General features: G+C 36.5%; 1 protein-coding gene across 3 annotated transcripts in view; it reads right to left on the bottom strand.

Annotated features, from left to right (window-relative positions):
* The window catches only part of TM2D1 (TM2 domain containing 1), a 50,260-nt gene that overhangs the window by 27,954 nt on the left and 5,457 nt on the right, over positions 1–16,849 (bottom strand). For all 3 annotated transcript variants that reach the window (XM_040232713.1, XM_040232712.1, XM_040232711.1), the window contains exon 3: positions 9,972–10,080. In XM_040232713.1, the coding sequence (XP_040088647.1) occupies positions 9,972–10,080 (109 nt within the window). The remainder of the gene's footprint in view (positions 1–9,971; positions 10,081–16,849) is intronic.

Here is a 16,849-nt window from a genome sequence, read left to right as displayed (position 1 = left end):
CTGCAGCAGAGTCCACAACCCAGGCAACCCCACTTGTGGCAGAGAGACCTGCCACCCTGGTGTCCCTGGTGGTGATGCCAGTAACGACAGAAACTCTCGCAGTGTCAAGGCACCAGTAACCCCACAGGAAAGCAGCAGAGATGATGAGGGCACTGACGACACCTCTGGCAGAGGTGACAGAGGGCAGAAAGTGCCAATTAAATATAGCCAGAGGCAGCTCAGGTCAGAGAGACCAGGCTATAAATTGTGCTGCAGTGCCACCTACTGAAAAGCAAAAGAAAGTACTCTAATTACCAACCTGTAACTGGTAATTAGAATTACTGTTGGAATCAAAGTAAATAAAGTTTTACCTAAATGAGAAAGGTATTCACTACCTCAAGCATGCCAGCAAAGGAACAACTCATCAAGCACCATGAAAAGCCACAGTAGCACAGCATCAGAAAAAGAAAACAACAATTCTCCAGAAACCAAACTTAGAATCACAGAAGACTGTGGTCTCACAGAGAATTCAAGATAGCTATCAGGAAGAAACTTAACACACTACAAGAAAACAGAAAAACAGTTCAATGAACTAAGCAAAAAAATTAATGAAAAGAAGGAATATTTTATCCAAGAGACTAAAACTCTTAAAAAAGAACCAAACAGAAGTTATGAAGCTGAAGAACTCAATAAATGATATGAAGAATGGCATTAAAAAACAATGGAAATAGAGTAGACCATATGGAAGAGAGAATTAGTGAGCTTAAAGACAGAAACTGAGAAATGATTCTGGTGAAAAAGGAGCAAGAACTAAGTCTTTCTTTTTTTTTAAATGAAGAAACTACAACAACTATCCAACTCCATTAGAAAGGCGACATAAGAACAATGGGTATACCAGAAGGAGAAGAGAAGGAGAAGGAAACAGCTTATTTAAGGGAGTAATAATAGCTGTTCAGTTCAGTCAGTCATGTCTGACTTTGTGACCCCATGGACTGCAGCACGCCAGGCTTCCCTGTTTATCACCAACTCCCAGAGCTTGCTCAGACTCAAGTCCATAGAGTTGGTGATGCCATCTAACCATCTCATTTTCTGTCACCGTCCTTCTAAGTAATAGCTGCTGCTGCTGCTGCTAAGTCGCTTCACTCGTGTCCAACTCTGTGCAGCCCCATAGATAGCAGCCCACCAGGCTCCTCCATCCCTGGGATTCTCCAGGTAAGAACACTGGAGTGGGTTGCCATTTCCTTCTCCAATGCATGAAAGAGAAAAGTGAAAGGGAAGTCACTCAGTCGTGTCCGACTCTTAGCAACCCCATGGACTGCAGCCCACGAGGCACCTCCATCCATGGGATTTTCCAGGCAAGAGTACTGGAGAGGCTGAGAATGTCTCAAATCTGGGAAAGGAGTTAGATATACAAGCCCACATAGCAAACAGAACACCTAAAAAGACCTTCCCCAAGACACATTAAAACTGTCAAAAGTCAAAGACAAAGAAACAACTTTAAAGGCAGCCGGGGGGGGAAAAAGACAGCAACCTACTAACGTACCCCCACTAGGTGATCAGCAGATTTCTCAGCAGAAACTCTATCGGCCAGGAATGACCGTAGAATTTGACAGTAGAATGACAAACTCAAAATACTTAAAGATAAAAACTGTCAGCCAAGAATACTCTATATAGCATAAGTTTCATTCAGATACAAGGAGAAATAAAGGCATTCCCAGACAAACAGAAGTTGAGGGAGTTTATCATCACTAGACTTTCCTTACAAGAAATGCTTAAAAAAATTCTTCTACTTGAAACAAAAAAGCAAAAGTACAAAAAATTTTAAGCTAATAAATAGAATCAGAAAATGGTAACTATATATCAGAATAGGTTGCTGGGAATTTCTTGGCGGTCCAGTGGTTAAGACTCTGCACTCCGAATGCAGGGGGCCCCAGTTCAATCCCTGGTCAGGAAACTAGACCCCACATGCCACAACTAAATATCCAGTATGTGGCAACAAAGATCCCGCGTGCTGAAATGAAGACTCGGCACAGCCAAATTAAAACAAAACACAAATCATTAAAAACAGGTTGTTAAACACTGAATTATAGCAAAGATTAAAGGGTGAAAAAAAACAACTATAGCTACATCAATTTGTTAATGAATTCACAGTATTCTGTGCTGAGACATATTTGTGACAACAAAAATATAAGGGAAAAAGGAAAAAAGATGTAATCTCTATAGGAATAGAAGGATAGGATACTACCAACAGGACTTCCCTGTTGCCTCAGTGGTAAAGAATCTGCCTACCTATGCAGGAGACATGGGTTCGATCCCTGGGCTGGGAAGATCTCACATGCCATGAAGCAACTAAGCCTGTATGCCACAACTACTGAGACTGTGCTCTAGAATCCAGAAGCTACATACTGAACTCATGTGCTGCAATGACTGAAGCCTGTGCAGACCTGAGCCTGTGCTCCATAACACGAGAAGCCATCGCAATGAGAAGCCCGTGCACCACAACTAGAGAGTGGCCCCCACTCACCACAACTAGAGAAAAGCCTATGCAGGAACGAAGATCCAGTACAGCCAAAATTAAACAGACAAAAATTTTTAAAAAGCTACTACCAACAGAAAAAGGAGTATCTTTGAAATGTTTATACAAACCTCATGACAACCACAAAACAAAAATCTAGAGCAGAGACCCAAAACATTACAAAAAAAAGAGAGAAAACTGAGAAAAACATCATAGAAGACCACCATTTCCTTGCACAGAAATGCAAAGAAAAGAAACCATGGAACTACAGAACAACCAGAAAAAAAAGATAAACGGCAATACCAAGTCCTCATACATCAATAATCACACTAAATGGGAACTTCCCTGGTGGTCCAGGGGTTAAGACTGTTTTTCCATTGCAGGGGGCAAGGGTTCGATCCGGGTTGGGAAACTAAGATCCTGCATGCCACACAGCATGGCAAACACACACACACACTCTCTCTGAATATAAATAGATTGAATTCACCAAGCAGAAGACACAGAATGCCTGGATGGATTAAAACATAAGACCCAACTATATGCTGATTCTAGCAGACTCATCTCAGTTCTAAGTAAAGGACTGCAAAATGATACTCTAAGCAAACGGCAGCCAAAAGAAAGCAGGCGTTAACCACACTCATATCAGACAAAACAGACTTCGGACCAAAAAAGTTAACAAGAGACAAAGATGGGCATTATCTACGAACGATAAAGAGTATAATTCATTTAGAAAACATATTCCTGATATATATGCACCTAACAACAGAGCACCAAAATATATAAAGCCTATAACTGACTTAAAGGGAGAAAGTGACAGCATCACAGTGAGAGGAGATGTTAACAACCCACAATAAATGGATAGATCACACAGGCAGAAAGAGAATAAGGAAAACTCAACCTTAAATGAAACACTAGACCAAAGAGACTTAATAACAGATGTATACAGAACACTCTATCCAAAATCTGCAGAATAAACATATTTCTTAAGGGCACACAGAATGTTCTCAAGGATAAACCATCTGCTGGGGCATAGAACAAGCTTTAATAAATTTAAGAAGACTGAAATTATATCAAGTATCTTTTCTGACCACAATGGTATGAAACTAAAAATGAATTTTAAGAAAGCTGAAAAAAATCATAAATATGTGGAGATTAAACAGTAAACTATTGAACAACTATTGCATCAGTGAAAAAATTAAAGGGGAAGTTTTAAAAATATCTGATATACCAAAATCTCTGACACACATGTAATATCAGCACTAAGAGAATGGTTTAAAGAAATACAGGTCTACTTCAAGAAACAAGAAAAACCACAAATAATCTAACCATACATTTAAAGAAACTAGAAAAAAGAAGGGAAAAAAAATGAAGCCCAAAATCAGTAGAAGGAAGGAAATAATAAAAATGAAATTGGAAATAAATGAAACAGAGACCAAAAAGAAAATAGGAAAGATTAATGAAACTAAGAGCTGGTTCTTTGAAAAGATAAAGTTGACAAACCTTCAACCTGACTCACTTAAAAAAAGAGAGAACTCAGATAAGTAAAATCAGAAATAAAAGAGGAGAAGTTACAATGGATATCAAAGAAATACTGGGTTGGCCAAAAAGATCATTTGGGTTTTTCCATGTCATCTTATCCAGAAAGAACTTTTTGGTCAACCCAATATAAAGGCTTATAAGTGACTACTATGAATAGCTGTATGCCAATAAATTGGACAACTTAGAAGAAACAGATAAATTTTAGAATCATACAGCTTTCGAAGATTGAATCCATAAGAATTAGAAAATGTGAATAGCCCAATTACCAACTAAGAGATTAAAATGATAATCAAAAACCTCCCCCAAAAACAAAAGTCCAGGACCAGATGGTTTCACTGGTGAACTCTACCAAACATTCAAAGACTTAAAACCTATCTTTCTCAACCTCTTCCAAAAAATTGAAGAGGAGGGGACACTTCCTAACTCAATTTAGAAAACCAACATTACTATGATACCAAAATAAGATGAGGACATCAAAAGAGAAGAAAATTACAAAACAGTCTCTCTGATGAACACAGATGCAAACATCCTCAACAAAATATTAGCAAACCAAATACACATTAGTAAACCTAATACATTACAAGGATTACACACCATGATCAAATGGGATTATTATAGGAATGCAAGGATGCTTCATTTGCAAATCAATCAATGTGATACACCATATTAACAAAATGAATAAAAATCATATGATCATCTCAATTTATGCAGAAAAAGCATCTGACAGGATTCAACATTTATTTATGATAAAAAAAAAAAACTTTCAGTAAAATGAATACAGAAGGAATGTACTTCTACATAGTAAAGACCATATATAACAGTAGTGATTATATTCAGCAGTGACAAATTGAAAGCTTTTCCCTCTAAGATCAGGGACAAGATAAGGATACCTACTCTTATCACTCTTATTCAACGTAATACTAGAATTCATAGCCAGAGCAATTAGGCAAGAAAAAGAAATAAAAGACAACCACATTGGCAAGGAAGAAGTAAAACTGTCACTGTTTGTGGATGACACAATTTTATATACAGAGAACCCTAAACATTCTACCAAAAAAATTATTAGAAATAATAAACAAATACAGTAAAACAGCAAGGCAGAAAATCAATATACAAAAATCTGCTCTCTTATATATGAACAACTAGAAGAAAAAGAAGTTTAAAAAATTCCATTTACAATTGCAACAAAAAGAATGGAATACCTAGGAATAAATCTAACCAAGGAAATGAAAGACCTGTTCACTGAAAACTATAGGACATTATTGAAATTAATTGAAGAAAACACAGAGAAATGTAAAAATATCCCATGCTCAGAAAATGGAAGAATTAACATTGCTAAAATACAAATTACCTAATAGAATCTACAGATTCAGTGCAATTCTTATCATACAACTCAATTACAACAAAACAAACAACCTGATTTAAAAATGGGCATAGGATCTGAACAATTTTCCGGTTAAGACATGGCTAATAGGCACTTGAAAAGAAGATATTCAATATCACAAATCATCAGAGAGATGCAAATTAAAACCACAGTGAGGTATCATCTCACACATTAGAATGGCTACTATCATAAAAAACAAGAAAAAACGAGATGTTGGAAAGGATGTGGAGAAAAAAGGAACACTCATGCACTGCTGGTGGAAATGTAATTTGGAACAGCTACTACAAAAAACACTATGGAGATTCCTCAAAATATTAAGAATAAAATTACCATATGATCTAGCTACTACATGTCTGGGTATTTATCCAAAGAATAAGGAAATGATAATTCAAAAATATATACGCATTCCAATGTTCACTGCAGCATTATTAACAATAGCCAAGATGTGGAAACAACCTAAGGCCCACTAGTGAGTGAATGGATAAAAAAGATATATACACATATCTAAACCTACAAGACTACCACTCATTCACTAAAAAAAAAAAAATCTTGCCATTTGTGGCAACATGGACAGATCTTGAGGGCATTGTGTTGAGTGAAAGAAGTGAGATAGAGAAAGACAAATATCATATGATTTCGCTCATGGCTGGGCCTGAGCCTTGCAGAGACAATGGGACATAGTTCATGCTCATGCTTAGTTATGTCCGACTCTTTGTGACTCCATGGACTGTAGCCCACCAGATTCCTCTGGTCATGGGATTTTCCAGGCAAGAAAACTGGAGTGGGCTGCCATTTCCTCCTTCAGGGGATCTTACTGACTCAGGGATTGAACCCGTTGTCTTCTGTGTCTCCTGCACTGCAGGGGGATTCTTAACCCACTGAGCCATCAGGGAAGCCCATTTTGCTCATATGTGGCACATACAAAAAATAAGTAAATGAACAACAAAAAAATAACATGAAAAAAAAAACACACTGAAACAGAAGATATTGGTAGTTCCCAGAGGTGAAGGTAGGTGGGAGGTGGATGAAACGTGTAAAGGGGATCAACTGCACAATGATGGATGGGAACTAGACTCGGTGGCGAACAGCCTGCAGTATATATAGAATTTGAATTATAATGTATACATGAAACATGTTACAAACCAATGTTAACTCAATTAAAAAAAAAGTTGGAAAAAAACTAAAGAAAAGAAGCATTAGATAATCCTTTCAAGGAGTTGCTACAAATAAGAGTAAAGAAATAAAGAGGTAGCTGAAATCATCATTTTAAAGTCAAATCTGATCATGTCTCCTGCTTAAAATCCTATTTTTTGCATTGCACTCACAATTAAGACATTTTCAGGGAGTTGGGGGAGATAGTAAACAGCCCAGAGATCCTGTCTATGCAGCTAATATTACAAGGATGTCAGAGTTTGCACTGAGGGCAGTAGTGCCCCTTCTACATTGAAATGGATCACCAGAATAGCAATAGAGAAACAATCTGGGAGACTTGGTAGACACTCAAGTGATAATCTACTGGCTACTAGCAGTGGAAGACAAAAGGAAACAAAATTGGGAAATATTAAACGCAGAAGCAGCCAGACTAAATGTGGGGAATGAGTCATTCTTTGAAGAATGACTCCAAAGTTTCTGCTTAAGGAACTGGACAGAACAGCTGCATTCATTAATACAAAGGAGGAAATGATTGAAGGAAGAGACAATAGATTCAGTTTGGGATCTTTATATAAAGATGGTATGAGAAACCAAAGGGGTGGATGGATGAATGAAGACAAGAAAAGGACCAAGGACATAATCTTGAGAATATCAAGATGTAAGAAAGGAGGAAAATAATAGGGATCAAAGGAAATTGAAGTGTGTTTTATACTGTAAGTGAAGGAAAGAAAGTATTTTAAGAAAAAGGAATACCAAATGCTGTAGAAGGATTGTAGACTATAAATATCCATTTGATATAGCAACAAAGATCACTGGCAAATTTTAGTATGGCCAAAAGCCATACTGCATTAGACTAAAAATTCATAAAAGATAAATATTATAGAAACAAGCCTCTCAAAAAGCTTGGCTAGTAAGGGGAAAGAAATTAGAAAAGCAGTGATCTATATAAATAAATCACCCTAAAGAATAATCTAAAAACTGGTGGTGCAGCAGAGATTTATCAAACTGTTCATCAAATCATTTTGCTTTTTCTCATAGGCATACAGCTAAACTACTGTATCATACAGTAAAAACTGTACACAGCTAAAACTACTTATTTTGATGTGCTTTGTGTTATTGCACTTTACAGATAAACTGAGGTTTTTCACAAATTGAAGGTCTGTATCAACCCTTCACCAGGCAAGTCTGTCAGTGCCATTTTTCCAACAGCATTATTTTTAAATTAAGGTACAGTTTTTTGGACACAATGTTATTGCACACTTAATAGACTACATGTAGTATAAACATAACTTTTATATACACAGGGAAACCAGATGATTCGTGTAACTTGCTTTATCGCACTGATGTGCAACCAAACTCATGATATCTCTGAGGTATGCCTGTGTATTAATATATTCTAGCTCACTTTGCAGTTAAATGCAGCCATCACTTAGTTCTGGCCAATGGAATGAGGACAGAAGTGATGTAAGCCATCATGTATGCCATGTCTGGTCCATAAAACATGTCTATAGGTCTTCCATCTCCTCTCTCCATCTCTTGGCTGAATGGAAAACACTCTAAGGAGTATAGGAAGTAAAGTCAAAAGATGAAAGGTACAAGACCCCTGCATGTCTGCATGGAGCAACTATCACTTCCTTCACCCCATGTAGACCTCCAAATCAACACAAATTGGATTATGATATGAGTGAGAAATAAAATTTACTGGGTTAAGCCACTAAAATTCTAAAGGCATCTGTTACAACAGGTAGGCTGCTCCAACTAGCGTAGATGGGCAATATAAACAGGTGTGACTTGGTAACTGATTAGATATAGTTAATAGACTTCAGTTGGCAAAGAATACATTATAGAATGGCCACATCAGTGATAGTAAGATGGAGTTTTAATCAAGTATCAGTATTATGAAAGGATATGCCAGGAGAAGGAAAATATGTAAACTGGAAAAGGGAACACTCAATGAATTAACAATCTGTCAGTGAGTCTTTATTCAGTAGCTGACCAGCAGGTGTTTGTTTGAAAGGCATATACTGAATATTCTGATAGAGGAAAGTAATGTATTAGGTTATCTTCCTTTTGTGATTTATCATTAAAATTATCCATCAACCTAACTCCTTTTGTTCTGATTCAATGCTCATCAAGCAAATCCTATTTTGGAATTTTGGACTTTACTATAGGAGAGAAATAAGTTGGCCAGTAGGCTTGGAGTATCTAGTTTCCTTGATAATTATATTTCTTATCACAATTGACATGAATGTCTTGTGAGCATGATTAATATAGCTCAGTTGCATTTCAGTCTAATCTACTCAGAGACATTAAAAGAAAAATCAGAATTAACTTGGAAATTAAGTGGCAGATCATTGTGATGTGAACATTACAGGTAAAATTAATCTGCAGTGTCCAACTTGAGTGGTTCTTAACAAATGTTTTCTTGGACCATCAACACTTAACAAATTATTTGTCATTTGGAAATATCAATCTATAAATTAAAAAACTGACTAAACCATATCTAAGTACTTTGAAAATAATTCCTCTTAACAATTATTATTTTACTAATGAGAAATCTTAGAACCCAAGAAGCTTAAGTGATTGGATTACACAGCAAGATAGAATCTAAAGCTCCTCATTAACTTTGTAAAGTAGGGTCAAAAGAGAAAAAAGACTCTAGTAGTAATTTCTAAGAATTCTAATGGAACTTGCAGAAACAAATAGTGGTCTTTCTTTATACAACTGCAAAATAGGTACCATTATATAAAATGCAACAACATACAGTAAAAGGTAAAAATACAATGTCAGGAATTAATAAAAATGGGTAAAACTAAATCATGCTGTCAGTGCAAAGTAGAAATATAAGAATAAACTGTTTTACTGCTTTACTGCAGCAAAGATAAACAGCCAACTTAAAAGTTCTTTAAGCTAAGAATATTCCCAACAAAATAAAGTCATTTGTCTTAATAAATTTCTGAATTGTTTAACATTATCATTCATCATCCAAACCAATTATAAAGAATGAAACCAAGTTTCCAAATGCAAATGATTACTAATTAGCATTCTTTTAATACTGTAGGTATGCAGTCCCTTATTTGCACTCCAGAAAGTCCCCAAATTTTGAAAACAGAATTTTTTCATAACCCATTTGGTAGCATAAACTGACTGAACTGACATGGCCTGAAGCCACTCAGTCTATTTATCCCATACAGTGAACTACTAAACTTTACTTGGTTGTAAACTGTATTTTTAAAACAATACACACACTTAAAATAGAGGTTTTCTGACAAAAGCAAAAAGATAAAAGTTATATTAGTGCAGGATTCTCCTTATAAATTAACTCTTTACTCTTCATTTCACCCAGCTGAGATTTAACTCAGGCAGGTAAATCTGAAAATTCAGCTTCAGTGATATACTTACACATTTCGGCAAGATATAGGCTTCAGAAAACCAACTTCGGTTCCAGTAAAATGTGTTTCGTTGCCACCAAAATCCTTACAAATTATGTTAGGTGCTGGAAAACACTGAACTAAAGGCAGAAAAAAGCAAGAATCCATTATTTCTTTTTCCTGTGGAAAATTATGTAATTATGCTTTTTTCCTAAGGCTAGCAATGCACACAAGAATATCTAATGTTCAAACCAACCACCTCCCCATATGAGATTTTAATTTAGATAGGAAAAGCTATATTATATATGTTCATGTACAAGATAAGATAAAGATAATGTTCCATCTCCTGCCCTTGACAAAGATGACCGAGGAAGAACTGCATAATATTACTGTTCTTTACTTCATCTCTACGGTGAAGAATACTTCTCGAATTTTTTGTTGGTGACTAATCAGGCAATTCATTACATAAAACATAATCTAATTTTGTACTTTCAGTTTATAAAATTCTTGTAGATGTAACCTACAATAAACTAAGACTCTTCTTTATTCTAAATAGCTTTCTACTTATTCTAAATGGGCTTGCTTCTCCATTCCCTCTAGGATTTGATGTAGTATGTCATCTCAGCATTTAGTAATTTGATCTTTATTCATAACCCAGATGACTTATAAGAGGAAGTAACACTTACAGAGCTTACTATGTGCTAAGCAGGTACTGTCCTAAAGTTTTTATGGCCTCATCATATAAAGTAAGAACTTTGGAATAAGAATCACCTATCTATACATTGCCTCTTTCAGAAACTTGGATTCCATGTAGATAAAAGTCACATTAAGATCATAAGATTATTGTGGGGATAAAATGTGATATAAATTATCTATCTAGCATAAAGCAGAGCACTTAGTAGGCAATCAATAAATGTTAGTACTTTTTACTCCTTCACCATTTCTGACTAAAAGGTACTAATACCTTTAGGCTAGTTTCAGAAAATGCTTCTCTATGCTTAACATCAATGATTACAATTTTTTGAGAAAATGAAAATAGAACTTGGTATAATAGACTTTAAAAAACTCACAGAGACCCCAGTGTTTTATTACGAAAGAAAAATAAATGGCATTTATTTTCTACTTTATAATTACCTTAAGATTTCCAACAAATGACTGTCCTTTTTTAGGCCATAGTACATTGAGAGAATGATGCTAGGAAAAATATACTTTAATGACGTTGCACTCTTTGGTTGTGTTACTGATAGCTCAAACTGTATCATCCCATAAACTTTACTTATTTAATGTATTTACATTTCCAACACAAGAAGATGCTCATGCTAAAAAGCAAAGATTCAGTAAAACTGAGAACCATTTAGACAAGAAAGAAGGTAATAAAATGAAAGGAAGATAGAGAGTGAAGAAATAATTATCCTAGGAAACAACTAAGGGAAGATAGTGTAATTGACCACAGATTTAGCTTAGAGGCTCCTGGCAGTAAGGCAAAAAGAGCTACAGAGCTACTGTAATAGAACTGAAAGCATACCAATTCACCTCTGAACCACTTGGTTTGGTCATGACACAGGAGTAAAGGAATGTAATAGAGAAGGTCCTTAATAATAAGAACCTTTACAAAACAGTAATAGTTTTCCACATAGCCTTTTCTCACTCTGACGCCAGATATAAGCAAGGGCTTATAATGTTAGGATCGACAGAGATGGGGCAACAAAAGTCAACAGGTGATTTATATGTAGCTGTTTGGCCATCTGCCTTGATACAGGGACAAAACTTACTGAGTTTTGTGAATCAATTATTATCACGTCCCTTAGGTTGTATCTCTTGGTCTGCCATCTTAGGTCATGCTTTTGACTGGAGCTATATGGCAGACAGCTTCCCAGGTGACACAGGGGTAAAGAATCCACCTGCCAATGCAGGAGACATGAGAGACGCGGGTTCGATCCCTGGGTTGGGAAGATCCTCTGGAGGAGGGCATGGCAACCCCCTCCAGTATTCTTGCCTGGAAAATTCCATGAACAGAGAAGCCTGGCAGGCCCCAGTCCATGGGGTTGCAAAGAGCTGGACACAAGTGAGTGGCTGAACATGAGCACACACACATAGCAGGCAACTCAAAACTGAGATTCACAAACATCTGAAATGCTAATACATTTTCTATGTTACCGACTGAAGGAGATGAGTATGCTCTATTTAAATGATGGAGGAATGACAAAAAGTAACTTTGCTTTCCAGGGGATATGTGGCAATGTCTGGAAACATTTTTGGTTGTCACTACTGGGAAAATGCTACTGGCATGTAGTGGATGGAGGCTCACACACTAGATCAGCTGTGTTCAAAAAATTTTGCTCACATACTCCCTAAAAATTTTTTAAACTATATATTCCCTCACACATTTTTAAGCTGACATCTAAAATTTTTCACCATGGATTTAAATGGCTGGGAAAAATTTATTTCCAGCATACTGTAAATACTGCCCTTAATATTGAAATATTATAGCATTCTTTACAGTGGAATCTAAACACAGCAATTTGATAATATATCATGATCCAATCAAGAATATGAAAGGGCTCTTCTTTTAAATGCAGAAACTTTACATTAATTGTAGGAAAAAAATACACATATAATAAAAACTGATTCTCACTGATGTATGACAGAAAACCACAATATTCTGTAAAGCAATTATCCTTCAACTAAAAAAATAAAACAAAAAAACAAAAAACTGAGGATCTGGAAATTGATTATTGTAAAGACATACTGTGGGCTGAACTGTACTCTCCCAAAAAGATATATTGAAGTCCTAACCCTCAGCACTTCAGAATGTGACCTTACTTGGAAATAGCATCTTTGCAAATTTAAGTTTGCAATCCAACTTTGCATCCAAGTTAAGATGAGGTCATTAGGATAGGCCCTAATGCAGTAAGATGGATATCCTTCAAAAATGGGAAAATGAACATACACAGGGAGAAGACGATGTGAAGACATGCAGGCAGGATGCAGTGTGAACACAGAAGCAGAGATCAGACTGATGTGAGGCTTTCCCTGCTGGTCCAGTGATTAGGACTTGGGACTTTCACTGCTGAGGACCTGGGATGATTCCCCTAGAGGCTTTGTCCAATATACTTTGCTTTAGAGAAATGCACTGTTTTTTGAGATTACAGTGTCCTTTACAAAACACATAAATCATAATTTTTTCAGTTACATTCTATTAATTGTTCAAACTCTCAAATTTTGACTTTAGTTCTCAATGTGTTTTATCATTTCTAATATAAGAAATGATCTGTATTCAATATGAGCTACTTCCTGGTCAATGAGACAGATAAGGAGAGAAAAATGCCCAACATTTCAGGCTTAGAACCTCAGAAAAGATACAATTAGTGGAAGTACCAGAGTGAAGGGGAAACCATATTGCTACAATATTTCTTGAGAAGTCTGACAGAAGTATGAGCTAATTATTTCAAGGGACAAAAACTACATACTTTAGTGAGGATGGATGAGAGGCTGATCTCAGTATAAAGTGAGATGACATGAGAAAATAGTAAGAAACACTGAGATGGATCAGATTTGCTTGAACTGATAGAAAATGCCAAAATGCAGTATTTCAGAATGGGGCAAATTTAGGCTTAAGTCAGAACTCTGTCACTTAACTAGTATGTTCTTCTGGTCAAGTTATGAAATCTCACTGAACCTTGTTTTGTAATCTGTGAAACAAAAATAAGACCCTGTAATACTACTAGCCAAGTATTAAAGGCATTTAGCATGTAAAGCATGGTGCCTGGCTAGAGAAAATGTTCAACTTAAACTCTAAAAACATAGAGAACTTCAACACTGAGAAGACTAAGAGGCTGAACCTGACAGGAATAAATATAACATGTGAGTGATCTGTAAAAGTAATAAAAGACTTTGTGAAATGAAATTAATTCAATGGATGCCTACAGCCCTAGAACTTATTAATTTTTACATATTTTATAGTGACTTCATTTTATCCTTATTTTTAAAAAAACCTGTTAGGTAGACAGAACTAGTAATATGCTCCTTTTTTTCCCCCTTGTACAAACAGAAAAACTGACGTTCCAGGAAATTAAACAAGCTGACCGAAGTCCCACACTAGGTAATATTCTTTAAGTTCTAGACCAACATTCATCACTTTTAATCAACACCCTTTTCATTTCACCACAATAATGCCATGCTTACACTGATTTCAGAAACAAGTAAAAATGAGTCTGTATGATGAGATTTAGGAAGCCAGTTATCCATAAATGTTAACTAGTGGGCAAAATTAAGCAACATGCTACAATCCTGAAAATTATTCCATTTGCAGTTTTCCTGCAAAATGTTTGGCTCTGGCTAATGACTGGGATTTAAATGGCATCAACTTAAGTCATCAACAATGCAATGGACATGAACTTGGGCAAACTTCGGGAGATGGTGAGGGACAGGGAGGCCTGGCATGCTGCAGATCATGGGGTCACAGAGTCGGACACAACTGAGCGAGTGAACAACAACAACTTAAGCTTGATAGACAGTATTTCTTGATTATATAAAGCAGAACTATTTTTTTAGCACAAAAAAGCTAAACTCAAAATAACCAATGAAGTTTCATAGCAGTAAAAAGGAGTGACCTAGACAGGAAATGGTGTGGGATTCTACTCTAGTCATAAAATTAAAAGACATTTGCTACTTGGAAGAAAAGCTATGACAAACCTAGACAGTGTATTAAAAAGCAGAGACATCACTTTGCCTACAAAGGTCCATATAGTCAAAGCTAGGGTTTTTCCAGTAGTCATATATGGATGTGAGAGTTGGACCATGAAGAAGGCTGAATGTCAAAGAATTGATGTTTTTGAAATGTGTTGGAGAAGACTCTTGAGAGTCCCTAGGACTGCAAGGAAGTCAATCCTAAAGGAAATCAATCCTGAATATTCATTGGAAGGACTAATGCTGAAGCTGAAACTCCAATACTTTGGCCACCTGATGCGAAGAACTGACTCTTTGGAAGAAACCCTCAAGCTGGGAAAGATGGAACACAGGAGAAAGGGATGACAGAGGATGCAAGATGGTTGGGTGGCATCACTGACTCAATGGACAGGAGTTTGAGCATGCTCCAGGAGATGGTGAAGGACAGGGAGACTTGGCATGCCGCAGTCCATGGGGTCACAAAGAGTCAGGTATGACTGAGCAACTGGACAATAACAACAACAACATTTAAGGGTACGTTTCCATAAATATATTTCAATAAAACCTTAATAAAAAAGACCTGTGTCAAAGGACCAGAGCAAAATTTCTGGAAATGGTTTTTTTAATACCTTTGTATTTTACTTATTGGAAAATTGAAAACACTTGCTATATATGTCAATATGTATATATACATACTAGATAGCACACTCCTTGAGGGCAGAAATTGTCTTTTTTTAATGTATCATCTCTACCACTTAGCAGAATGCCATATAATAACATCTTAATAAATTAAATATTTTCCAAATAATAGATAGTTTTGGGTTTCCCAGGTGGTGCTAGTGGTAAAGAATGCACCTGCCAATGCAGGTTCGATTTCTGGGTTTGGAAGATTCCGTGGAGGACAGAACAGCAACTCACTCCAATATTCTTGACTGGAGAACCTCATGGACAGAGGAGTCTGGTGGGTTATGGTCCATAGGATCACAAAAAGTTGGACCTGACTGAAGTGACTTAGCATAGCACACACAAGACAAGGACATAATAGAAGCAGATGTGATTAAGAAATTGTGGCAAGAATACACAGAACTTTACAAAGAAGTCTTAATGACCTGGATAACCACAATGGTGTGGTCACTGACCTAGTTAGACATTTTGGAGTGTGAAGTCAAGTGGGCCTTAGGAAGCATTACAACAAACAAAGCTCGTATAGGTGACGGAATTCCAGCTAAGCTATTTCAAGTCCTAAAAGATGATGCAATTAAAGTGCTGCACTCAATATGCCAGCAAATTTGGAGAATTCAACAGTGGCCATAAGACTGGAAAAGGTCAGTTTTCATTCCAATCCGAAAGAACGTTCAAACTATCGTACAACTGCACTCATTTCATATGCTTGCAAGTGGTCAACATCCTAGCTAGGCTTTAAAAGTTCATGAACCAAAACCTTCCAGATATACAGGCTGAGTTTAGAAAAAGCAGAGGGACCAGAGATCAAATTGCCAACATCTGCTGGATCATAGAAAAAGCAAGGAAATTCCAGAAAAAGACCTACTTCTGCTTCATTGACTATGCTAAATTCTTTGACAGTGTGGATCACAACAAACTGTGGAAAATTCTAAAAGAGATGGGAATACGAGACCACCTTACCTGTCTCCTGAAAAACCTGCATGCAGTCAAGAAGTAACAGAACTGGACACTGAACAACAGACCACTTCAAAATTGGGAAAGTATAACAAGGCTGTATACTGTCACTCTGCTTATTTAACTTCTATGCAGAGTACATCATGTGAAATGCCAGCTGGGTGAATCACAAGCTGGAATCGGTTGCCAGGAGAAATATCAACAACCTCAGTTATGCAGATGATACTACTCTTATGGCAGAAAGCAAGGAAGAACTAAAGAGCCTCTTGATGAGGGTGAAAGAGGAGAGTGAAAAAGCCGGCTTAAAACTCAACTTCAAAAAACTAAGTTCATGGCATCCAGTCCCATCACTTCATAGCAAACACATGGGGGAAAAGTTGAAATAGTTATAGATTTTATATTCCTGGGCTCCAAAATCACTGCAGATGGTGACTGCAGTGAAATTAAAAGATGCTTGCTCCTTGGAAGAAAAGCTATGACAAACCTAGACAGAATATTAAAAAGCAGACACATCACTTCGCTGACAAAGATCTCAATAGTCAAAGCTATTTTTTTTCCAGTAGTCATGTATGGATGTGAGAGTTGGACCATAAAAAAGGCTGA

Source organism: Oryx dammah, unplaced genomic scaffold, assembly GCF_014754425.2.
Source record: "Oryx dammah isolate SB20612 unplaced genomic scaffold, SCBI_Odam_1.1 HiC_scaffold_28, whole genome shotgun sequence".
NCBI lineage: Eukaryota > Metazoa > Chordata > Mammalia > Artiodactyla > Bovidae > Oryx > Oryx dammah.
This window is presented reverse-complemented; position numbering and strand designations above follow the sequence as displayed.